This window comes from Python bivittatus, unplaced genomic scaffold (assembly GCF_059951505.1).
Source record: "Python bivittatus isolate LINGU-HERP-01145 unplaced genomic scaffold, Pbiv_v1 ctg000340_np1212, whole genome shotgun sequence".
NCBI lineage: Eukaryota > Metazoa > Chordata > Lepidosauria > Squamata > Pythonidae > Python > Python bivittatus.
The window spans coordinates 829,696-854,015 of record NW_028277056.1 but is presented as its reverse complement, the minus strand read 5'-3'; the positions used below and the strand labels follow the sequence as shown (position 1 = coordinate 854,015).

The following is a 24,320-nucleotide window of genomic DNA, read 5'->3' as shown; positions in this document are numbered from 1 at the left end:
GTGATACAGAAAAAATGTTTTCTTACTCTCTGTCCTCCTGGATCTCTCTTCTTTCAGTTTAAGCTTCTGGGTGTTTGTCCACTTCAGCACCCCGCTGTCTAGTTAAGTAATCAGGACTCGGACTCTTGCAAAGCACCGTCTGTGAGAAAACTAGAGGTCTCTCCCTGCTTCTCACCCCACTGAGACCTTCCAAGGATTGTTCCTTTGCCTCCCCGCTCTTCCTCTCCCTTCCTTGTCCCCTTCCTCTGGGACTCCTTGCCCCAGCAACTAACCTTCCCTCTTTGCTTGCCCAATCTTTACAGGGTCCCTAGCATTACCAGGATGCAACCATTAGGGAGTGTGACAAGGAAGAATAATATAGGAGCCTCATGTCTCCCCATTTTCCACCACCTCAAGATCCTCCTCTGGGTCTTCAACTTCCTTCCTTCCTTCCTGGAATCCTCCCTGATGATTTTCAGCAGTCTCCAAGCTGCTCTCCAGCTTGCCAACTCTTCAGCCACCAATACTTGGCCATCATATGCCGCCAACCTGCCACTGACTTTCCCACCACTCCTCTCTTGGGAATCAGCCTTCATGGCCCATGCATGCTTTCCATTAGTAACATTTGTGCATGCAAGACAAGACAAGTGTGCCCTGTGCAAGGCAGCCCAGGTGCTTTCAGTTAATTGTCCCATCTCAAGAAGGTAACCTTGACGTTTGCAAATAGCCACAAATCTTAAGGAAAAAAGTTAAGGAGAAGAAAATACTTATGACTTGTCTTCACCCAACAGGTAAAGCAGCAGCCTTCCCCCAGTTGCAGGGCCAGCCCTTCCTGTGAGGTTTCTGTAAAGCAGTTAAATCCTGGCTCTTTGGGGGAGCTCCTGGGGAGGGATGATTCTCATTCCAAGCTATTTGATGGTGATTGATGGGTGGGGCTGTGATCGGTTGATTATCTGGGGCTTTTTTCTGTTGCTTTAAAACGTTTGTACTTGACCAGAATGGGAGGCTGCAGGAAGGAGGGAGCGAAGAAAGACCCAGAAAATGTACTTGCACACACATTAAGCTGGGTCAGTCTTAACCATGGTTACGCGACTGGGTGTAGGGACTCAATATGCCCTCCACGAACACTCCGTTCACTCAGTTTGGTTCAGTGTGTGTTGAGGAGGCTGGAAGGAAACCTGTAGGACACTCCCTACGTTGTTTGTCTGGAAGAAAGGCTACCAGCTCCTGATAGAAACCTCTCCAGATGGTCGGAGCCCATTTGGGACAAAGAACAGCCAGGAATTAGTCTCCACACCTTTGAGACTCCAGCCAGGGTGGGAGGGATTTCTGAGCTTTTTAAGGAGATGGCATAAATGCCACCCTCTCTCGAAGGCCGGAGCTAAGCCTCCTAGCTGTCTCTTGCTTCTCTGCCTGGACGTGCCTGCAAGCCCCTACCCAGCAATTCTTTGTCCAGTGTGCATCTGTGTAGCAATACTCAGTGAAGACCAGGATTTCTTGACCAGCCAAGACAGTGTGATTTACTGAATGGTCAGTGACTGTGTAGCTGTTGTAGGCAGAGATGAAATGGATTGTAGGAGGGAACAACACCTAGCAACCCACCTGTGAAAGGATGTGGCTCCCCAACAGCACCCATTTCTACACTCCCATGTTTGTCCTGCTGGGTGTCCCAGGGCTGGAGGAGGTACATGGATGGCTCTCCATCCCTTTCTGTGCTGGGTTCCTCGTTGCTCTTCTGGGGAACGTCACCATCCTCTTCGTTGTGAAGACGGAAGCCAGCCTCCACCAGCCCATGTTCTACTTCCTCTGCCTGCTCTCCTTCATAGACCTGGGTCTCTCCATGACCACCCTGCCCAAGATGCTGGCCATTTTCTGGTTTGGCCTGGGGGAGACCACTTTTGATTCCTGCCTGGCCCAGATGTTCTTCATCCACACTTTCACAGGGATGGAGTCTGCGGTATTGCTGGCCATGGCCTTCGACAGGTACGTGGCCATCTGTGACCCTCTGAGGTATTCCACTATCCTGACACAAGACCAAATAATCTGGATATCCCTGGGCATAATCCTAAAGCCTGCCATTCTTATGTTGCCAATTTTGGTTATGACAAAACGCCTGCCTTTCTGCAGAGCCCACATCAACATGGCCCACACCTATTGTGAGCACATGGGCATTGCCAAGCTGGCCTGCGCAGACATCCGGATCAATGCTATCTATGGCCTTTTCGTTGCTTCCTTTCTTGTATTGGACTTGATCCTGATTGCCATTTCCTACATGAAGATCCTGCAGGCTGTTTTTCGGCTCTCCTCCAAAGAGGCCCAGCTCAAGTCCTTGGGCACCTGTGGCTCCCACGTTGCTGTAATTTTTGTCTTCTACACCCCGGCCTTCTTCTCCTTCCTCACCCACCGCTTTGGACACAACATTCCCCACTTTGCCCACATCCTCGTTGCCAACCTCTATGTCATTCTGCCCCCGATGCTCAACCCAGTCATTTACGGAGTGAGGACCAGGGAGATCCGGGTACGAGTGCTCCGAATGCTCCATCTCAAGGGCTTCACGTTGGCAGGCTCCCGTGAAATGACTTCTGGATCGTGTGAAAGAGTCGCCGCCTTCAGGTAGGTGAAGGGTGTGAGGCAGCAGCCTCAGCTTCCCACAGTCTACTGCGGAGGAAATAACACCCACCACCCCGTAATCGGATGTGGCTTTGTCTTCGGGTGGAAAGAGACGTTAACTGAATTAACTGAATGCTCCAACACGGGAATGTCAGACGCCGACTCTGGCTGCTGACGGGCTGACTCTGAGGCCCGAGGAGTTCACAAAGGCCTGAAATAGTAGCTTGTTTATGGAAGAGCTCCGACCAATCCAAAATGGTAAATGTTTGCAGTAAATACGCAGTAAAAGATAAACCTCTCCCTTCTGACTGAAACAAAAAGCGTAAGGAGCACCAGTCTTATTTGCAGAGAAGCTCCACAGCTCTTGCCGCAAGACAAAGTCTACGATTTTACAGGTGCGAATTGGGAGGGGGGTCCCGCTAGAAGGAGAGAGTGGAGCTCTCCAAAGGCAACGGCACAGGCTTGGCAGCGGGGGACAAAGGCCCTCCTTCCAACGGCAAGGAGCTCGCTCTCTCCCGTTTTTGACTTCTCCGCGTTACGAATGATGCCGTGAGATTAGTATGCGTTGGCCGTATCTCGTGCGTTATCCGTGAGGAAAAGACATCCCTGGGCGAAAGAAGCAAGTGTTTAGAGGCCTCGGATGAACGGGATCGCCTTCGTAAAACTGAAACATAAAGGAACGTGCAGCACCCTTGAAGCTGGTGTGAACCAGGCTGGTGTAAACTCCTTATCACGAACATCCCCCTAGCAGCGTAAGGGAAGAGGCCTTCTTCCTGGCAGTTGGCACCCTGAACAGTTTGCTTCCTCCCCTCTGACGCTGTTGCTTTCCTTGTAGATAGCAGTTGTCCTGTCCGTGTAGACAGCAGAGAAGAACAGGGGCAGAAGGTACCTTGAGAAGTCTTGTCACTTAGGTCTGCCTGCGTCATCATAGGAACATGTACGCGTGTGCGTTCTTTCCCCTTCCCCTTCTTGTAGAACTGTGTAAATATCAGGGCGTCCCTTTTGCCTGCAGGGGAGTGTCTCCCACTAACCCCTGCTGGGTCCCCCTCCAGTGCCTACTGCCTAATAAACACTGCAGGGAAGCCTTGATTGTTTTGCCTTTGTGTCCTGTGTTTTGATTCTACACTATCACCACCACCACCACCACCACTAATTTATTAAATTTATATGCTGCCCAACTCCCAGTGATTCTGGGTGGTATATTACATCCACAGCATTCCATTGGTCTACTAATCTAGTCACTTGGTAAAAAAAAAAGCATTAAGATTTGTCTGACATGGTCTGTTTTCAAGAAATCCATGCTGGCTTCTAGTATTTACCTTGTTTCTTTCTAAATGTTTGCAACCCATGGCTTGATTATCTTTGCTAGGCTTTTCCCAGGTACTGAGGTCCAGCTGACTGTTCTGTAGCTTCCTGGGTCCACTTTCCCCCCTTTTTAAAAGTTTGGAACAATGTTGGCTTTTCTCCTGTCTTCTGGCACTTCTCCTGTACCAAAGGAGTTCTCAAAGATTAGTTCATGGTTTGCCAATTCCTGTAGCATCCTAGGAGGTCATCCACCCCGTCCCAGAGGCCTGGATTCATTCCAAGCAGCTAGGGGCTCTCTCCCCGCTTCTTTGACTATTTTGGCCTACATTTATCTTCTGCTGCCCATAACCCACCTTCTGAGAGGTGGGACCAATTTTTCCGCTAGCTAAAAGACAGATACAAAACAGGAATTAAGCAGTTCTTGCTCCTTCCTGTTGCCTGTCGCCATCTTGCCACCTTCTCCAACCAGGAGACTGCTTCCTTGATATTCTTCTTGTCCTGCACATGTCCCCAGCCCCTTTTCTGTCCTTCTTGGCATTCATTGCACGCCTCAGTTCATTCTGACTCTTAGCCACCCTGACCCCCTCCTCCCATACCAGGGCTTTTCCCTGGTATTCTGCTTTTCTTTGGGCCTTGTTTGCTTTTCAGTTTCAACCTTCCTGCACTTTCCCTTCCAATTCCTTTAGCTTATTGAAGTCAGCTCTGTAGCAATATGGTGAATTCTTGGATCTTACAGCTGCTTTCCCCCAAGGTTCCTACTGCTTCCACCTCTTCAATCATTTCTTCCCTCTTAGTATGTATTAAGAGAGCCCATTTGGTGTTGTGGTTAAGGCACCAAGCTAGAAGCCGGGGGACAGCGAGTTCTACTCATCCCTTAGGCATGAAGCCAGCTGGGTGACCTTGGGCCAGTCCCTCTCCCTCAGCCCCAGGAAGAAGAAGGCTGGGGCAAACCACTTCTAAAATTTTGCCAAGAAAACTGCAGGGACTTGTCCAGGCAGTCACCAGGAGTCAAGAATGATGCAAAGGCACCACAAACAGACAAACAAAAAAACCAACAACAACCCTTTAATTAACAGGTGTTATTTACATTTCAGTCTACATTCCTCTTGGAGGTAGAGTATGGCTACCATAATATGGAATGCTGTGTCCAAACTGGTGAGTGCTCTTGATCATGGAAGTTCATGTCCTGGCAGGCTCTTGCTCCCTTTAGCCATCTGTCTTCCTTTGATCACCTCTGGTCTTTGCACATCATCGTTTTAATCCACGCTATCCTGCTGCGCTCTTTCCATGCACCAGCGCCTTCAGATGGACTGCATGTACCTAGACTTAGCATTCATTAAACGCCATCTCTGTCATGAACCCCAGAAGAGGTGGTTTGCTGGGCAAGTCTGCAAGGAGGCTCCCTCCCATTCAAACATGGATTCTCTCTGCTGAGTTAACCCTCCGCTTTTGTATGTCCAAAGCACCCTTCCAACAAATGGGGTAGAAATATTTGCACCAGCCTAAAGCTTGGCATCAGCTCCTCCCATGTTCTTGGCTGGCGGTGTTAGAGGTCCTGTCGCCAGTCCAGAAGGATGCCATGATCGATGGTATTGAAAGCTGCCAAGAGATCAAGCAAAATCAGAACCAGGTGGTTCACCTGCATGGATACAGGATTAACACCAAAAAATTGGCTGTCAGAAATTGTAGCTAGAGCAGTCACCCCCAGATCATATAAGTGACTTCCCCAAAAGGCATGACACTCTGTTATAATCCCAGATGTTGGCACTTTCAGAAGCACAAAGACAAGACCTGCAGTGATAAATCAAAGGAGCAGCTCCAGAGCCCACCTCAGGAGATATGGAAAAGAACCAAAGTAATTTTATTGATCAAATTGATGGGATACATGCTATCCGTAAAGCCGGGAGAGATATCCTTTACAGGGAAAACATCAAGAATCACAGGTGTGGCCCAGTTTTGAGAAAGTCAGCCTAGGTATCACAAAGGCTTGTGATGAACCGCGGCCAAGGCACAGAGTGGAGGTTTGCAATCTCTGACTTTGGCTGGGAGAGGTGCGAGGTTCAAAGCTTGTAATAAAGTGCTGTAAATAAGGATTGTTTTAGTTTCGAGGAGCTGTAAGACAAAAGAGGTACTGTACCAGGATGAGGAGTTCTGTCAACCAGGAGTAACAGAGCTATATGGACAGGTCCAGGATCTGAAGAGAAGAAGGCATTATGGTCACAGGAAGCAGCCAGCAATCCAAGAGGAATGTAGATGGACACATTTTTCTGTCAAAAAAACATTACAAGCATTGGGGACTCAGTCATGCTAGGGGAAGACAGGTGGCCAGGGCTCTTCTGTCCCAGTAGGAGTGTCATGGCTGTACGTGAAGATGGAAAGACGCAGCCAGGTCAAACATGGCCTCGACTTTGGCTCGAGCTAAAACAGGAGGCCTCTTTCCAGGTGGCTGAGCTGGACCCTGAGGCATCTGGGGGGATTCCATGAAGTTTATGGTGGCTGCCTCCTCCTCCTCCTCCTCCTCCTCCTCCTCCTCCTCCTCCTCTCATTACCAGTTCACCTGCCTGCATTACATTCTGTTAGGGTGGGCAACCTTTTAGCTGGCTGGGGTGGGAGTGGGGGTCTTTCTGTTTTCAATGGGATCTACTCATTGGAGCTTTACAGTACCATTGCCACGTGCTCCCTACTTCCCAGTGGCCAGAGGTTCTGCTGTGAGCTTTCAGCTCTCGTGGTCAGAGGGGGCTGCAAGAGCCACAACACAGAGCCCTGAAGGCCCCAGAAGGCCGTGGGCTGCAGGTTGCCCACCCCAGATTATGTAGGGAGGGGGCACACAACCACAAGGAGAACACAAGCCCACCCCTCCTCCCTGTGCAGTCTTGTGCCTGGGGGGGGGGGAGAAAAAAGCAGCTCAGCGATTGGTCCAGGGTGGAACCCCCAGGAGGCACGCAGAACACCGCCGCTCTCTCTGCACAGTCCAGCACAGGTGGAGGCAGCGCAGATATGCGCTCCGATCTCTGCTCCTCACCCTCAAACCCTGAGAGGAGCCTGCCGGAGGAGCCCAGGGGAAAGAGCGGCTAATTCTTCCTCCCGTTGCTTGTGGCAGGGCTCGCGGCCAGGACCGGTGAGTAAGGCAGGGGTGCCTAGTCACCGGCCCCCAGGCTCTGGCACAGCCAGCATCTCACTGGTGCAGAGCAACAGACTGCCAGGCTTCAGTGCTGTTAGTTCAGAGAAAGAGAGAAGCCGGCGGGAATCTCTGTTGTCTTCATCCCCCGACCGCACCCCCCGCCTCCCCCAGCTGGCCTTTCGAACTTACTTTTTTTGTCTTGAACTGACACCTCTAAGTGCTAGAAAAGTAAGTAAATCAAATTGCAAGCTTCAAAGCAATTTCAGGACCCCCTTTGAGGAGAAAAAACGGGGGTTAGCTACAGCCCATCACTGTTGGCCCTCTGGGCTCCTTTCTGATTTTTAATTCATGGAGGAGTTGCTGTTGCTATTTCACGGGCCTTAAATAAGGACTGTGTAAAGACTGGGGTTATTGCTTGCATACAAAGCAGTGCAGCGGGCATATATCAGAGGTTTGGCCCACAAGCATCAGCCTCCTATCGCTTCTCCACACACCATGGGGGAAGAGCATAGGGCATCTCTGCATTGCTAGGGGGCTAAAAAACCCCACTTTGTGCAGAGCCTCCTGAACTGAGGTCCTGGTGTGTTTCCCCTTTGGAATCCCAGAAGCACCATCTGATGGGGAAGACAGCTTAAAATATTGGGCAGAGAAACCATTAGGAAGAAGGTGAACCTCTGATTCTCTAATCAAAGATGCAGCTTCCCAGACTGTGTTTTATTTTGTTTGTGCTAACAAAGTCTTTTGAAATGTCCTTGAGATCCAACATAAGGCATGTTGAGTTTGCTGTTAAGTCCATCTGAAAAGGATCCCAGTGGAGATTAATCAATCAAAGGCACACCTCAGTGGTGACCAGCATGATATGGCAGGTGGACCTTTGTTTAGAGTGCAACAAACAGGAAGTTCATCACCTTCTGCTTTGTGGTTTTCCCTCCATTGCAGCAGATAACGAAGGTATCCGTGTATCCAGTGTGCACAATGCCCCCAAGGAACAATGTTTGTGTTTAATGAGAGCTATGGCACTCCCTTCTCCTTCATCCTGCTGGGTATTCCTGGTCTTGAAACCTCTTACTATTGGATCTCCATCCCACTCTCATCAATGTATATGGTGACACTGTTAGGAAACAGCACCATGTTGTACGTTATCATAACAGAGCAGAGACTCCACAAGCCCATGTACATCCTCCTCTGCATGCTGGCCACCATAGACCTGGTCCTGTCCACCTCCACCCTGCCCAAGATGCTTTGTATAGTCTGGTTCCAAGCTGGAGAAATCAGTTCCAAGGCCTGCATGGCCCAGATGTTCTTCATACATTCCTTCTCTGTCATGGAATCAAGTGTGTTGGTGGCCATGGCCTTTGATCGTTACGTGGCTATCTGCAGCCCCCTGAGATATGATTCCATCTTAACCACCCCACTGCTGACCAAGATTGGCATTGTGGTGATCCTGAGAGGCATGATCTTCATTGCCCCAATCATCATCTTAGTGGCACGCCTTTCATACTGCAAAACCAACATCATTGCTCACACCTACTGTGAACATATGGCTGTGGTGAAACTGGCTTGCTCAAGCATCCTGGCCAATGTGGTCTATGGGCTTCTTGTAGCACTCCTTGTGGTTGGGGTTGATTTGCTGTTTATCACCTTTTCCTACTGCATGATTACAAGGGCAGTCCTGGCTCTGCCATCACGAGATGCCCGCTACAAAGCCTTCAGCACCTGTGCCGCTCATGTTGTAGTCATCCTGGTGTCCTACACACCAGCTCTCTTCACCATACTGACACATAGGTTTGGCCATCACGTGTTGCCTCATGTGCACATTCTCCTGGCCAACTTCTACCTCCTCTTTCCTCCCATGCTGAATCCCATTGTCTATGGAGTGAAGACCAAGGAGATCCGTGACAGAGTGGTTGCCATTGTTCTTAGGAGGAAAGGCCTTCCATGAAGGATCTCACAAGGACTTTCTACACTATTCTTGCTTCCGCTCTCCGATCCCTCAAAAACAGTTTACAGTCAGCTGAAACACTGAGAACAAGGAGGAAAAGCCACCGTCCCAGTCCTGAGCTGCAGCAGGTTCTGTAGTAAAAAGCCTCTTCGCGCTCAGCACCAACACCGTGGGATCACAGAGGTCTCAAGCTGCTTTCAAAGTGGCGCAGAGTCCTTACTGTATGTAAAAGTGCCCTACTCTAGAAGAACTTAATGTCTGTCAACAGAAAATGCATGAGATTGTCCATAAATTTAGTGATGTCCCTACAGTAGGCAAAACACGCAATAGGAGCCTCACACCTCATGGCTGGTTTTGGGAACTCCCTATGGCTTTCTGACTCAGCGTGTTTCCGTCTGGACTGGCTGGCCCTTTTGGACTCTTATGTCACTACCAGGCCCACAGAACTCATCAGTGGCCTGAGGATGAGTGTGTATGAATGAACCATTCCCTCCTTTGTTGTTCAAACAGCTTCACCTCAAGGAGAACTCTTACCCTTTCTTCCCACAGGGTTAAGAGAACCATCTCTTTCTAGAGTATGCAAAAACTAGGATAAGTATGTAAATTCATTCAAATATTTAGATGAATTCCAATCTGGTCTTAGGCTCAATCTGGGGTAGAAATAGTCTTGGTTATCCTGAGGAAAACTGGGAAAAGAGAAGCAAAGTTCAAAATTCTTGTTCTTCTGGACTTCTTAGTAGATATTGACACCATTAACTACGGTAGTTTGCTAGACGGGTTGTCTTGCTTAGGCTTAGGAGGCAGTTTTATTAAGGTTCCACTCCTTCTAAGAGAACAGGCTCCGAAACTGGTGCTTAGAAAACCTCTACATCATAGTCACTCATTTAAAGTATGCAAATAATTCCAACTTGGGTCAACCCATAACTCATGTCATTATCACATGCCAGGGCCGCTGCTATAAAATTCTTGGATCCATGTTTAAAAGCAGTTGTGAGATGGCTAAAAGGATCCACCCAAGCATAATTAGGTTAAATATTACTCCATGTATAACTGGATTCCCTAGATAGAAGCTTAGAGTCCATGTTTAATGCTGTAATTTCTCAGTGAAAGACCCAGTTTAGGAACTTATTTGTGTATTAGAGGGGTAATATGGGCACACAAGCAAAACTCCCCTGCCCCTGCCCTCCCCCAACCCAGTTGCTGTCTTCAGTTCTGCACCTCCAAAATCCGCAAGGGTCTGTGTTTAAGATGAATGCATCTACAAGCCCTCTGCAGAATTTGGTGCTCAATGTTACAAATAGGCACATGGAGAGATTGGGGTAAAGCTTGGGCACATATCCTCAACTTTAGCCCGACTCATGGGCAGGAAGATGCTGGCATTGGCTTTGGACTCTGGGCTACCTGGTCAAGTTCAAGCTAGGAGGGTTTGGTTCAGGAGCTGCTTTATCTTGAAATCGTCATTCCTGACACACCAGTACATGTGACATCTGTACCCCACCAATAACAGCTCTCCCAGATGAAGAACTGTTTAAGTTGCTTGATGCATAGCATTAGACCCACTCATAATTATTCATTTTATTTTACCATTCTTACTGAGCTAAATGCTGTTTGTGACAACTATCATATTTTGGCACTTGGATTTAAAAATCCATGTATGTTGTTCTATGTTTTAAAACTTGTAACCTGATTTATACTGTAACTGCCTATGCTGGAAGCCTCCTTTGGAAGATTTGAACTTCAAGGGCAGCCATTGATGGAGGCTTACTGGATAGGAAAACTGAAGAAGCCCAAACAAAAGTTTCTCTCCCCAGAGGTATGAGCGGCAAACAGACTGTCAGTCTAGCCCTCCCAAATTTGGTGCTTTCCACATGTATCAAGCAGCAGCTCCCATCATCCCCAAGACCAGCTGCGATGCTCTGCCAGCATTTCTGCTCTGCAAAGGCTCTTCCAAGACTGCAGAGGTGCCGGAAGGGCTCCTAGAGCCACCCTTCTGGCGCCAGGGCAAGGGCAGAGAGGCGGCCTGCTCACCAATCCCCTTTTGCTCTCTGCAAACACCCCCCAGCCCCACTTAGATGGTTGGCCGTTTGTTCAAGGAAGTCATCACTTGATGACTTTCTCTATACAGTCTATTTCTCTGTAGAGTAAAAGCTGGCACTGCTTCCTTCCTTTTAAAGACATAGTTTATGTATTAATTTTTTAAAAACGAGTAATTGTGTGCTGCTTGGACTGCTAGAATTATAGTGGTAGCAATTTCAGGATGAAAGAAACATAAATGCTGCCTAAATAAATAATGCAGCGAACAGGAATTGAATATCCTGCAGTAATACGGAGGCACCTCTAAGGATACTGTCCTACGAAGAGAAATGAGGAGCTGGGTGTGAGAAATGATGGAGGGGGGACGGGGAGGAGGATAGTGCTCTTCAAATATCAGAAAGCTGTCACCCAGAAGGCGGCACGACCTCTACTCTCTCATGCCAGAGTGCAGGGCATGCAATAAAAGCTATCCTTGAAGAGTATCCGGAGGCTACAGCTGGTCCAGAATGCGGCCACGCGGGTTATTTTTGGAGCCCCAAGGCGGGTCCATGTAACACCTCTGCTCCGCGAGCTGCATTGGGTGCCAGTCTGCTTCTGGGTCCAATTCAAGGTGTTGGTTATCACCTTTAAAGCCCTACATGGCATGGGACCAGGTTACCTGAGGGACCGCCTCTCCCCTATGACTTCAACCCCTCCCACCCGATCACACAGAGAGGGCAGGCTTCGGACCCCCTCGGTGAAAGAACTTCGACTGGCGGGGTCCGGAGGGTGGGCCTTCTCTGCGGTAGCTCATCCCCACCCTTTGGAACATCCTGCCCCCGGAGGTGCGATTGGCCCCCTCACTCCTGGCCTTCCAGAGGGCTTCGAAGACCTGGCTCTGCCACCTGGGGTGGGGTGGGGAGGGAATACCTCAAGCGTGGGGATGGCTAGCCCCATAGAGGCCTTCTGTCCTCAGCCTCAGATTTTTCATTTTCTTGGACTCTCCTTCCCCTTTTTTAGAAATGCTTTTAAACTGATGTTTTATGTATTTATATATATTTATGTTTTTAATGTTCAGTGTGAGTCACCCAGAGTTCCCCCATTGGAGGGAGATGGGCGGGTGAGAAATTTATTGAATAAATAAAAAATAAAAATAAATAAAATAAAATAAAGGACTGAAATTAAAGGAAGACAGATTATGGATGCGAGGAAGGGAACGTCCACCGGGTCAGGGTGCTGGCCTGGGCTGCAACTTCAGCAGACGGAAGCAACAACCGAGGCCCCTCCCGGGCTGCGCACAGCAGCCCCCCCAGTGCAGAAGCGCGGCCACCTCAAGAGCGAACCTGGCACCGTCGGGCCGGCCTTCCCCGGCCCGGCGACCTCGAGAGGTCCCAGACTGGCTCGCAGCCCCGCAAAATCGAGGGGGCTGTTCTCAGGGTGTCCCGATGGGCCCCGCCGGGCTTTCCTACAGCGGCCCTGCGTGGTCACTGAGCTGCCCGCTGCGATCCCCAAGTCCCGTTCCGGATCGTCGCCGCCGGCGCGGACGTGTCCACCGCAGAGCCGCCCCCTGCCCTGCCCTGCCCTGCCCTCCCCACGGGCGCCGTTTCACCTTCACCCGCCCCGGCACTTCCACCTCGGAGGGGGAGCCGGGCGCCCTTCCCCTCTTAACTGGCCGGGGAGCCGGGCGTTACGGGCTCGGCCCCCCCGCCGCCCCCGCTTTAATCAAGCCGCTGAAGCCGCCCAGCTGGCAGCGGCTCCGCCTGGAGACGCCGAGCAGAGCCCCGGCCTGACGCCGCCCCTTCGGCCCTCCTCCTACGGCGATACCGGCGCGGAAGAACGTCCGCCCGTCTGGCTGGTGGTCCCGCCCGGCGGCGGCCAGGCCGTGCGACTGCGGGCGGAAGGCGGCCTGCGCGAGCCCACGCGGCCCTTCCCCTGCGGCGGGATCGGCCTCACCTACCCATCCACCCGGCCACCCGCCCATCCCGGGCGGCGCGCCACAAGCGCCTTCGCTGCCGGGGCCCCAGCAGCCTGCCCCGCCGCCGCTCGAGGCCGCCGCTCTCCCGCCGCGCCTTCCCGCCCCGGGCCTGCGCGGGCCGCGCTCAGCCAGGCCTTTGCCGCCGCCGCCGCCTCCTCACACGTCGGCCGCGGCGGCAAAGCTGGCCGGGGCATTCCGACAGCTGGAGCCCGCCCCTCCGGAGGCGGCCCTCCCTCGCGTCTCCGCGGCGACGGCAGCGGAATAGGGCCGGGCGGCAGGCGGAAGAGGCGGGGAGAGGGGCGTCACTTCCCCCCGCGAGGATAAACTTCCCGGCGTGCCGCGCGCAGTCCCTTTTCGCCTCGCGCGGCCAAGATGGCGGACACGCAGGTGGGCGCCGGCGGGCCGGGGCCGGGGCGGGGGGCCGTGGGCCGCGGGGGTCCCTGCGGCGTCCCGCTGACCAGCCTGTTGTGCCCCTGCAGACGGAGCGGGCCTACCAGAAGCAGCCCACCATCTTCCAGAACAAGAAGCGGGTGCTGCTGGGCGACACCGGCAAGGAGAAGCTGCCCCGCTACTACAAGAACATCGGCCTCGGCTTCAAGACCCCCAAGGAGGTGCCCGCGGGCGCGGGGAGGCGGGTGGGGCGCTGGGCCGCGGCCGCGGGGGTCACGCCCCCACCTCCCTCTCTCTTTTTCTCTCTCCCCCCCCTCTCTCTCTCAGGCCATCGAGGGCACCTACATCGACAAGAAGTGCCCCTTCACCGGCAACGTCTCCATCCGGGGCCGCATCCTCTCCGGTAGGCGGGGAGGGAGGGAGGGCGCCCCCGGATCCCGGCCTCTTTCCCCCTTCTTGCTCGCTAGCGCCCTCCCGGGTGCTCCGGGGGGGGCACCAGGCCGCGCTTCGGCTCCCCCGAGGCCGCCGAGGCAAGGGATGCTTTTCTCACGATGGTCTGCGGAGCCCCGCGAAGGGGCGCTGTCGACGCTGCCCTTTGGCCAAACTGATGCCTCGCCGGCCTCGGGTCCTTCCTGTCTCGCCCTGGGGGTGGTGGGGCGCCTCGGGAGGCCTTCACCCGCCTTCCCTCCCTCCCCAGGGGTGGTCACCAAGATGAAGATGCAGCGCACCATCGTCATCCGCCGGGACTACCTGCATTACATCCGCAAGTACAACCGCTTCGAGAAGCGACACAAGAACATGTCGGTGCACTTGTCTCCCTGCTTCAGGTGAGGAAGCGCTGGGAGAGGCTCCCCCAGAGCGCTGAGGGCTCGCAACGGGGGCCAGTGAGCCTCGTGGGGTCCTCGCAAAGTTCTTTTCTCCGTTGCGCATCGCATAAGGGCCCAGGGCGGCTCCTCCTGCGTCAGGCGGCAGAGGTAGCACACACCTCTTGGTCGTGCCCGCAGAAAGACCGAAGGGTTATGCTGTGATCCCCCCTGCCTCCTGCCTTGAAAGGTGGGGCAATGGCTGCCTGCAGTTTTATCCCTGAGCCTGCTTGGCCTAAAGCAAGCCTGTTGGTAATGATGTATGAACTCACGATGGTCTGCAGAGCCCTCAGGTGAATGGGGGGCTGCTGAAGGCGCCAATCTGGCACTCACTGAACCAAAGAGCTTGCTCTGCTTTGGCTTGTCATGGCCACAAAGTGACTGGCAACTTGGCAGACCTTCCCCAAGCCACAGTGGGATTGGCCCTGCGTGCCCACCATGCTTTGGTGCCCCTGTTCAGGCCCTGGAGTTGCACATCTGCCTTTCAGCTCAATACTGTTTTACTCAAACTTTTTTTTTCGTCTGCGCTCAGTCATTGCTGACCCTGCAGTGACTGCTTGGACGAGTCCTTGCAGTTTTCAAGGCAACTGTTTTCGGAAGTGGTTTGCCAGAGCCTCCTTCCTAGGGCAGAGCCCAGCTGGCAAGCGCAGGAGGTGGGGTTTCCGTTGCTTCGCGCCCTTTTCGGGCGCGTGCGGTTTTTCGCGCTTACCGGCAACTGCTTCCAACTCCTTTTTTGCAAGCCGCTGCCAGCATTTTTCCTCCCACCAGAGTGAGACTCCCCATTTATCTACTCACGTAAGTTTTCGAACTGTTGGGTTGACAGGAACTGGGGAGGAAACAGGAGCTCACCCTGTTTAACGCGAAGGCTGGACTCGAACCGCCGAAGCGTCGACCATTTCTGGCCGGCAACTTTCAGCGTCATTAAGCCGCTGCGCCACCGCGTCCCCTACTCAAACATTACTCAATGTTTTATGTGTAAATTGGCCTTTGGAGAAGAATGTGGCTAATGTTGCATGATTCCTCCCCAGCTTCCCTTCTCTTTTGCCACAAACTGCATTTGACTTGCAGGCAGCTACCTTCAAATTGGGCAGCTTAAGCCTCACCTGCTGCTCCTGCATTCATGGATGCTGCTTCCGAGCGTGCCTTGATTTCTTGTCTAGCCAGTCTAAAGCTCTTTCCTCTTCCTCCCCCCCAGGGATGTGCAGATTGGGGATATTGTGACGGTGGGAGAGTGTCGCCCACTCAGCAAGACCGTCCGGTTCAATGTCCTCAAGGTGACCAAGGCTGCTGGCACCAAGAAACAGTTCCAGAAGTTTTAAAGGCTATTTGTAGTTTTATTTGTATCAATAAACAAGTTGGTGTGATTTGAGTGCTGTCTTTTGGTTAAAGGCAGGAACATTCCTCAACATTTGAAAGAGCAAGCAAATGGGTGCAAAAACACCTCTTTGCAGACCTGATTCCATGGCTCCAGGGGGAAGAAGCAGTGGGGGCCCTGCACCTTCTCACGTTTTCTGTGCAAGGGAGATGATGTGGGCCTTGGGAAGAAGGGAATGGAAGTGCTAATGAAAGGATTCACAGCAAGGTCAGCTGCCGGCCGAGCTGGAGGGCTTTTCTGTGAGGAAGTCTTCGGTTTTTAAGTAAATGGGCCAAGACCTTTTCTGAGGAGGGTTGAACAAGCCTGGGATTGCCCAGACCCGTGGAAGCATGGCAGGGGAATTTGCCAGTCGTTGCTCTCTTCCCCTGACCACCTCCAGCCCTTTCTAAAAGACATGAGCTCCCTTAGGACTGAGTGGGACATGGTGCCATTTTACTGATGGGTTAACTGAGTTTGCGAGTCTGGCCCAGGCCCAAAGGGGACATTTAAATTGCTACCTCCGTTGTGTAGGCTGCCTGTTTTTCAGCCCAGATTTGTGTGCAGCTTGAAAGGGTTATACTTCCAAGTGGCTTTGTGGATCTGCCCCTTCCAGCTTGTAGCACCTCTTCCCTCCTCCCCGGGGGATCCCAGGGTCCCCTTCCCAGGTGGTGGGGAACTGGGCTGGCCTGGAGGAGCTCCGTGTAACTCTTCCCTCCACCATCCTGTTCTCCAGGGTCAGGGCACAAAGCGCCAAGCTTGGGGGTTTGCTCTTCTCCACTTCCAGGGAGAAAAAGGTGCAGAAAAACACACAGGGATGCTGCAGCTTATTGATACCTTCAAGTAGCTCTAATAACTCTCAGGACCGTGTGCAGCAGGATTTCCTCGTCCAAGAAGCATTGCTGGCGCCATCGTGTCTTCCTGGGATGGTGGGTTCCTCCCTGCCTTTGTCTTCCTATAGTCTTGACTCTTCTCCATCAGGAAAAATAATTCCTCTGCTCCTGCCTCTCCCAAGAGATTCCCATCCTGGCCGCTTCCCTGGCTAAACCAATACTGTTTCCTCGGCCCGGCTGCTTCCCTCCCCTCCAGGCCCTCTGTCCTGCCCAAATCTGCCACCCCTGTTGGGGGTTCATATTGGAGGAGGGGGCCCACCCTCTTGGCCAAGAAGCCAGGCGTTCTCAGCAGGCTGTGTAAGAAGTGTGGCAGACTAAATGGGAGTGGGGATTCTCAGGTTTAACGCATTGTGTGAACCAGCCACCACGTTAAGATGGGATGGGGGGCTGTTGAATACTTCACATTTGGGGGATGTGGAGGGGTAGGGGCACATTGCACATATCCATGAAAGGGGGGTGGAGGGTTGTCTTTATTCTTTCCTGTAATCTGACTATTTTAGGGCTTGTGCGATACTTTTCATCTATTAATGTAAGAGAATCCTCCCAGGTATGTTTGAACCAGAGACCAGGGCACATTCAAGCAGATTCATTTATGATAGTGCTGGAGGCAAAATGAGCCTAAAGGGGGGTGAGATTACAGTTGCAGCAAATTAGAACATACAGGTGATTAGGTATAGCAGCCAGGCATTTCAACGGGTATAACGCATCATGTGCCTAGCGAGGTCAGTGAGGCCATTAGGGTGTAACGGAGGAAAAGGAGCAGGACTACAAAGACAGTACAGGTAGCCTTTGGGTCATAACCACAGGGATCGGAAAGTCCATTGTTAAGTGATACAGTTGTTAAGTGAGGCATCACGTGACCACACCCAACTTACATTTCATACAATGTTGATATAGTACGAGTTCATAAGATCCTAAACTCAAGTATGTAGTAAATTCATATTACTAAATATTTACTATAGCTAGTCACAGCTGCTCTCCCTGCAAAAGCCACACAGCATCTTTCATGGTTAGTACCTTAATACATTGCAGGCAACATAATTCATTGTGGGAACATCATTCCAAACATAAGAGTGTGGATGCTGGGTTTAAGAGAGGACTTCTGGCTGCTGGTTGAACAGTGTTTCCCAACCTTGAAGTCCACACATCTTAAAGTTGTTAAGGTTGAGAAACACTGGTTGCACAGATCCAGAGCTCTTTTCTAATGGATCTCCTCACGGCCCCTAGATATCTCAGCCTTCAGATGGATCCTAAAAATGTATTTTTCTAGTTTTCTAGCATAGCTAGTTGGAAGCTGTTGATTCTGCCTTTCTATTGTATTTTTAATTATATCTGCTTATAATTTTGATTTATAAGGCCTCCCCATTTCAAAACCAACTCTGAGCAGTGTACAATTAGACTACAATACAACTGTGATGGCTTAGTGCAGCATGCAAACCCAGTCAGGTTTACAGAACTGTACAGTACTGTATCTCAATGCACTTTTAAAAAGGTGGGACTTCAATCTCATGGTAACAACTATCATCTTGATGTACAATATCTGACCCCCCCCCAACAACTCCAGGGAGATGCCCTTGCATATAGGATTATATGCAGTACCGTAAATCAAAACAATAAACCAGCTTCTCCTGACCAGATGGCCCTCAGCTACATTGGGACTAGAATTTCAGTACAGTGGTAAGATCCACATTGGCTGGAAATTCTAGAACCTGAAGACTTCTCTGGGAGGCACCAGGATGGGAAGGGCTGATCTGAACAGTTCAGAACACTTTCCCCCCTTAAAACATATTTAATTCTACAGTAATCAATTTCTGTTATCCTTCAATGAATTGAACAAATTTTTAACATTTTAAAACATCTTTAATAACATAAATACATAATACCTTAATAACATAATATATAATAAATACAGTGGTACCTCTACTTACGAACGCCCCTACTTACGAATTTTTTGAGATACGACCAGCTCCGACCCTAAAAATTTACCTCTCCTTACGAACTCTGCCTCTACTTACGAACCGGACCCGCGGCCATTTTCCCTGCTGCCACGCGGTTGCGGCTTCCTGTGGGCGAGATCATGGTAGCAAGGAGACGTTCGGTGAGGCTTGTGGTGTGTTTTGTGCCGTTTGGAAGGTTTTTGAGGTTTAAAAATAAAATGCATATGTTTCAGAACTGTTTAGCCGTATTTACATTGAACCTTATGGGGGAAATTTACCTCGGGGTGCGCCCAAATTCGGAGGGCGGATTAGCCGTATTTACATTGAACCTTATGGGGAAATTTGCCTTGTGGTGCGACCGAATTCAGAGGGTGGAATGGATTAAACGGATTTACACTGAACCTTATGGGAAACTTTACCTCGACTTGAGACCAACTCGAGTTGCAATCAGAGTCACGGAACGGATTAAGTTCGTAACTAGAGGTACCACTGTACTTTAATAACATAGATAACATAATAACAATACTTAATGTAAGTATTATTAGGCATAACAACATTGTGTTAACAGTACAAAAAATAAAAAAGACTGCAAAGTCACATTTTACAATTGCAGTACTTGTAAACATCAATACAGGATAAGATTAATCTTCTTCCATGTCTTGGGAAACACTGGATACGCTGGCATAACTGGCTGATGGGTGAGGATCATCTGGGCCTTCTACTCCTGTGGATGGGGAGGGCGATGGGGAGGGAAGTAGACTCCAGGAAGGATTAACTTCCTTAAAGAACCCACTAAGTGTGGTTTGCAGAGTTTTTTTTCTTCTTCTTCATGTATTTCATAATGACAATTTAGGATTTCATGCAACCCTATGTACCTTTAGAAAACGTTCTGCATTTGCACCCATCCTTTCTTATTTTGATAAAGCTTTGATAACGCCTGACCTGAGACGACATCAGCCAATCCCTTTGCAGTGAACTTTTGGGGCTGTACTTCTCATTTTCTCCTCCTCCTTCAAAATCATCTTCTTCTTCTTCCACAACCCCTGGTCCTTCCAATTGTTCTTGTGGTTCTACTAAATCTTTGTTTGAAAGCTCTCCCTCAGTGTAGGCTATCAAATTTGTCACATCCTCAGCATCAACCTCTAAATCAAGGGATTTTGTGTTACAATTGCATTTGTTCCTGGTGATATTTTCATTACCTCTCTGATCCTTTCTTTATCCTTCAAAATAGTGGAGATAGTGGAATGGGCCAGCCCTTCTTCTTGAGCTGTAATATTCACCGTCTTCCCTTGTCATACGTTATGATCTTCATCTTCATATCAAGACTGATGGTTTTTCTTTGTTTCTTGCTTCCTCCTTCAGCTGAACTGGGACTCTTTCTCTTTCCCTTTGAAGACATCACCAGCCAAAACAAGAAAAAAAGAAAAAAAACTTTATAGTTTAACTGGTTCAGAATGATTTATCCTCAGTGTTATGGTGGGGGAAGGCAGTAGTGTAAGAGTGTGTTTTCCTTGTCTGCTAAAAATTTCATTCCCTGGATAAACTCATGCCAATGGTCATTGCTAGGAGCAACGCATTTTAATTCTTTTATTTTATTAGTCTATACAGTCTGTCTTTGTTCTTAAGTGGCTCCCTGCCTCACTCCTCTTCATGGTCACTTTTTTCCTAGTTAGCGGACAGCGCGTGCAAGACCGAATCTTAGTCCTGACAACTGGAGAGGGTGAACTGGGGAGGTTGGGCTCTACATAGAGTCCGTTCGTGAGGAAAAGCCGGGGCTCACAGGAAGGGATAAAAAGTCATAAAAATAGTTTGCAGAGTTGAAGATCAGAGTTTAGAGCACAGACAGACAGCAAATAATATCGCCTCAGCAGTACTTGGCCCTCCGGGGGGTCTCTGCCATCCGCACCACGCGGGCATTTCTGCCCGCGCGGAGGCCCCCAGGGAGTCCGCGGTCCCCCTCCCAGCAGGAAAGAAGTTGGGGGAAAGGTGGTTGCGTCGGGAAGGGAAGAGAACCAGACTGAGACGAGGCAAGGGGAAGAACGGCAGGCGGGCGGGCGGGCCGGCCCTCCGCCAGCACCACGGAGCCGCCCGCTCGCTCCTCCCGCGGAAGCGGCCGGTCGCCTCTCCCCGTCCCGCGGCGCGGCTGTTTGGAGCCGCTTTTCTCGCTTTGCTTTTCAGGAGGGGGGGCTTCGAGCGGGGAGGGGGGGCTTTCAGCAAGGCCGCCAGGAAACCCCGCGGGTGCGAATTTCTCTCTCTCTTTTTCCCCCTGGATTCCGCCGTTGGGGGAAAGAAGAGGAAAAAGAAAAGCCGGGACTTGCGCAGCCCCGTCAGCGCGCCCGAGCAGCGGCAGGGGGAAGCAGCCGGGCGCCGCGCAGGGGCCCCGACGGGCGCGGACCGCCGGGCCGAAGCCGCCTCCGAGAGCCTCTGCCGGCCCTCGCGAGGCGCGGGGGACCCGGATGCCGCGCACGTGACCGCGGGGGCCGGGCGGCCCGCGCGCGCCGCTCGCGTAAGGACCCCGAGGTCGCTCGCGTGACGCGCCCAGGCGCCCGAGGCAAACGCCTGCCGGGGGTCCGGCGCCCGGGTCGCGAGGGCGTGGCCGCGGGGGCGTGGCCGGGCTCGGGCCGTTTCTCCAGCGCCGCCATACCTCCGAGCGGTCGCAGAGTGGACGGACGTACCTGTACTTCAGACTCAGAAAATGACGCTGGTTTCACCGGGCTGCGTGTTCCGAGCCCGCCGGGTGTTCTCCCCGTTGTCAGGTTTTCCCCTTGAAAATCAGTGCTTTCTATAGCGCAGCCCTTCCTTCACGGTTGCCTCCAAATTTCGGGGGGTGGGGTTTGAGGATTGTTCCGCCCCCCCACCCCCCATGGCTTTAAATATCTGGAAACTTTACATTTTTATCTGCAGAAGGGGTCTTGATTGCCAAAGAAATCTGCATGAAATGAGAGGGTGGGGAAAATCAGATCGAGAAATGAAATCCAAGAATAATCTCAAATACTAATTAGAAGGCACCTCGGTGGTGTTAAAGAAGGCGATGACTTGGATGAAAAATAACATGCTTTGACATCTGATGTAATATACAGGTAGTTCTCGACTTATGACCATTCCTTCAGCGACCAAAGTTACAACAGTGCTCAATCAGTGGAATTTATGACTGGTCCTTGGGCTTCCGTCCATCCCATCACCCCCACAGTCATCTGATTGGCAACTGGTTCACACGTACAAATGGTGGCAGCACCCTGCAATCACGTGATCACCGTTTGCAATCTTTGCTGGCCGGAAAACCAGCATTGGGTGGCTACGAGAGTCCGGCGTGAGGCTCTCCCAATAACACGCAGGACGAGAGAGACCCAACCCAACCGGTCTGTTCTGGCAGCCATAAAGGAGGGCCATCCGAGGGCCCTGCCAGGAAGCGTGCTCAGGGCCTGGCCTGTGAGGCCTTCTGGGCAAGATTCGAACGGGGAGAAGGAATACGACTGGCCAACGCTCGATACAAATTGCGTATAGCACCTTGCCTATCCCATAATACACGAGGGGGGTGCAATTATAACACAATTATAATATCCTAGGAGGCGTGGTTTTAGGGTGCTTTTGCCATGAGGTCACAATAGTTCACCAGCCAAACCGCAGAATCGGCCTCGTCTGGTCCTGACCATTAGCCCTGGGTCTCCCTCCTTTTCCCTCGGTTTCATAACCCCCTTTTCTGCCCAGCAACAGCCAGTACAGGCCATCACCTTCCTACCGGCTTGCCCAGAAAGTCAGTGGGGAAGCCAGCAGGAAGGTTGCAAGTTGCTGGGGTAAGTCTCCCCCACCCACACATCTCCCCCAGTCCCTCCGCAATCGCGCTGCACCAGCTACTTGTGCACCCCGTTGCGCCCTTGCCATGCCTTGCTGCACCTTCCTTGTGCCTCCCTCGCACCCCCATGCACCCCTGCACAGCCTCCCTGACCCTCATAGCGCCTCCTACGCACCCTCCCTAAGCCTTGCCGTGCCACCCTTGCATCCTTGTGCCCTCCCACACGTGACAGCAGCCACTGACCTGCCTATTGGCCTGCTTGCAAGCCACCTGGGACCTGCACCTTCCTGCTGGTTTCTCCATTGACTTGGTTGTTGGACGCCAGCAGGAAGCTGCCTCGCCTAATGACTGTGGGATTCTGTTAACAGCAACTGAGACTGCAGGGACTGCCATCACTAAGTGATGCCGCATCGCTTGGTGATAGAAATTCATAAGTCGAGGACTACCTGTACTTTTTTCTATGCATTTGCACATGAACGCTGTGGCTTTACTGTATTTGTTTCATGGCTAAGCTGAGAGTTTGGTTTCCTGGGGAAAATGTATTTCAGGAAGGGGTACTTGCCTAGCTGAGCTAATGCTTTGCTTTCCTTGGGAAGAGGTATTTGGGTTAGGGTCTTTTAGCTTGCCCCCCCTCCCCCCAATTCTCCTTCGTTCCCTGCCTCCAAATCACCAGAGGCTTCCTCCATTATGGTCACAGGAGGTCCTTAGGATGGCAGGAAGGGGACTCCAGGGTCACTCCTTTCCCACCATCCTGTTGCTTATTTGGAGGACATTCCACTTCATTAATCCATAGGAGTCCTTAGGGTCAGCATTAGATGTGGATCTCAGTCCAACGGGATGGGGCAAACTCAGGAGCAAGTGGTCTTGAAGACTCAGCATGACCTCTTAATTGGGAGCACGGAGCCTCCCAGTGCCAGCTGGAGAAAGGGATCAGCTTCTGTCTCCTGGTTCCCACTCCTCCAGAGGCATCTGGCTGGCCCTGCAAGAAATAGTTGCTGAACTAGGAGGGTTCTTGGTCTGATCCAGCAGGCCTTACCTCCATCATATTATGAAGCCTACCTAACTGTTACTCTTAAACCAAGAAATGTGATCAATGGGCCAGTATCTGTTAAATGCCCACGGCAATCTTTTTACCACTGTGGGCACATAGGCCACAGAAGGCATTACCTGTGAGAATTCACCCAGTTGGAGGACCGAACATCCCCCGAAGTAGCCATCTGGGCCTCACTGGATGTAGAAAAGCCCATCGTGATGGGGCAAATTAAGTTTTTGGAGCAAGTCATAAACGGAAACAGATTTCCTGCAGACATTTTCTTATATAAAAATATTATTTTAATCTCTCTGCTTGGGTCATTACCAGTGGCATCAGGGGCACCCACAGGGATGGTCCTTGGCTTGAAAATGGTGGGCATGACTGGGTGGGAGAAGCCCTACCGCTTTCATGTGGTTGCCCTGTTCCCACCTTATTGGCTGTCCATAAACAATTAAAACTTGGTGGTTCTCCTTGGCCTTGGGATAGGGGGGGGTTGAGTGTGTGTGTGTGGGGGGGGATATGTGTGTGTGTGTGGGGGGGATATGTGTGTGTGATATGGAGTTGGTCTTCCAGTCGGCTGCATTAATTTTTGATATACGCTGTTTCCTTTCCTCGTAAGCCACCCAGTGTGATTAGGGCATTGAGCGGCCTCCAAATTGCCATCCATAAGTAAGAGGCAGGGCGTTGATTATGGGGACATGGCCAGCATGGGAAATGACCCCTTCCCCCGCTCCTCGTGAGGGGGGAGAGAGACCCACCCCACAACTGATAAATAGAATCAAACTCTTTTTAAAAAGTAAAGGGAGGACATCAACATTCCTTTTTAATTGTAAGTAGTCACGTGTGAAGCATTAATTGGAGCAGGAGATAAAAATATAGAGCATCTGAATTTGGGGGGGGCTTACCACAGGGTGATGTGAAGCTTTGAGATGATATCGGAGCAACTCTGATGCGCCAGTTTGCATAAAACACACAAGGACTGAAACTGCATGGAGACAATGTTCCCCAGAGACAATCAATACATATAAACTATTAAAGGAAAAAGTAATCTGGCACAATATTTCTAGCTAAATTTGCTCCTTATTCCTTAGGATGACCGAACATCCGCTTCCATG

At 51.3% G+C, this 24,320-nt stretch overlaps 3 protein-coding genes and 2 non-coding genes across 5 annotated transcripts; all 5 read left to right on the top strand.

Moving 5' to 3' along the window:
• The first annotated feature begins 1,591 nt into the window (after nt 1–1,591).
• On the top strand, nt 1,592–2,596 carry LOC103058988 (olfactory receptor 52J3-like). Its single transcript, XM_007444690.2, has one exon. It carries the CDS (start codon nt 1,592–1,594, stop codon nt 2,594–2,596), a length of 1,005 nt encoding a protein of 334 aa, XP_007444752.2.
• A 3,914-nt stretch (nt 2,597–6,510) lies between these two features.
• On the top strand, nt 6,511–10,113 carry LOC103051084 (olfactory receptor 52P1-like). Its single transcript, XM_088140350.1, has one exon. The coding sequence runs from the start codon at nt 8,007–8,009 to the stop codon at nt 8,955–8,957; it is 951 nt and encodes a 316-aa protein (XP_087996476.1). The 5' UTR covers nt 6,511–8,006; the 3' UTR covers nt 8,958–10,113.
• Nucleotides 10,114–13,175: 3,062 nt separating this feature from the next.
• RPS11 (ribosomal protein S11) lies at nt 13,176–15,562 on the top strand. The gene is made up of 5 exons (XM_088140351.1): nt 13,176–13,332; nt 13,425–13,556; nt 13,663–13,738; nt 14,033–14,162; nt 15,394–15,562. Exons 1-5 carry the CDS (start codon nt 13,318–13,320, stop codon nt 15,515–15,517), a joined length of 477 nt encoding a protein of 158 aa, XP_087996477.1. The 5' UTR covers nt 13,176–13,317; the 3' UTR covers nt 15,518–15,562.
• LOC103065453 (small nucleolar RNA SNORD35) lies at nt 13,865–13,952 on the top strand. The gene has a single exon (XR_003086492.2). It is a non-coding gene; the product is annotated as a small nucleolar RNA SNORD35 (transcript).
• Nucleotides 14,449–14,543, top strand: LOC112543028 (small nucleolar RNA SNORD35). Its single transcript, XR_003086491.1, has one exon. It is a non-coding gene; the product is annotated as a small nucleolar RNA SNORD35 (small nucleolar RNA).
• Nucleotides 15,563–24,320: the final 8,758 nt, after the last annotated feature.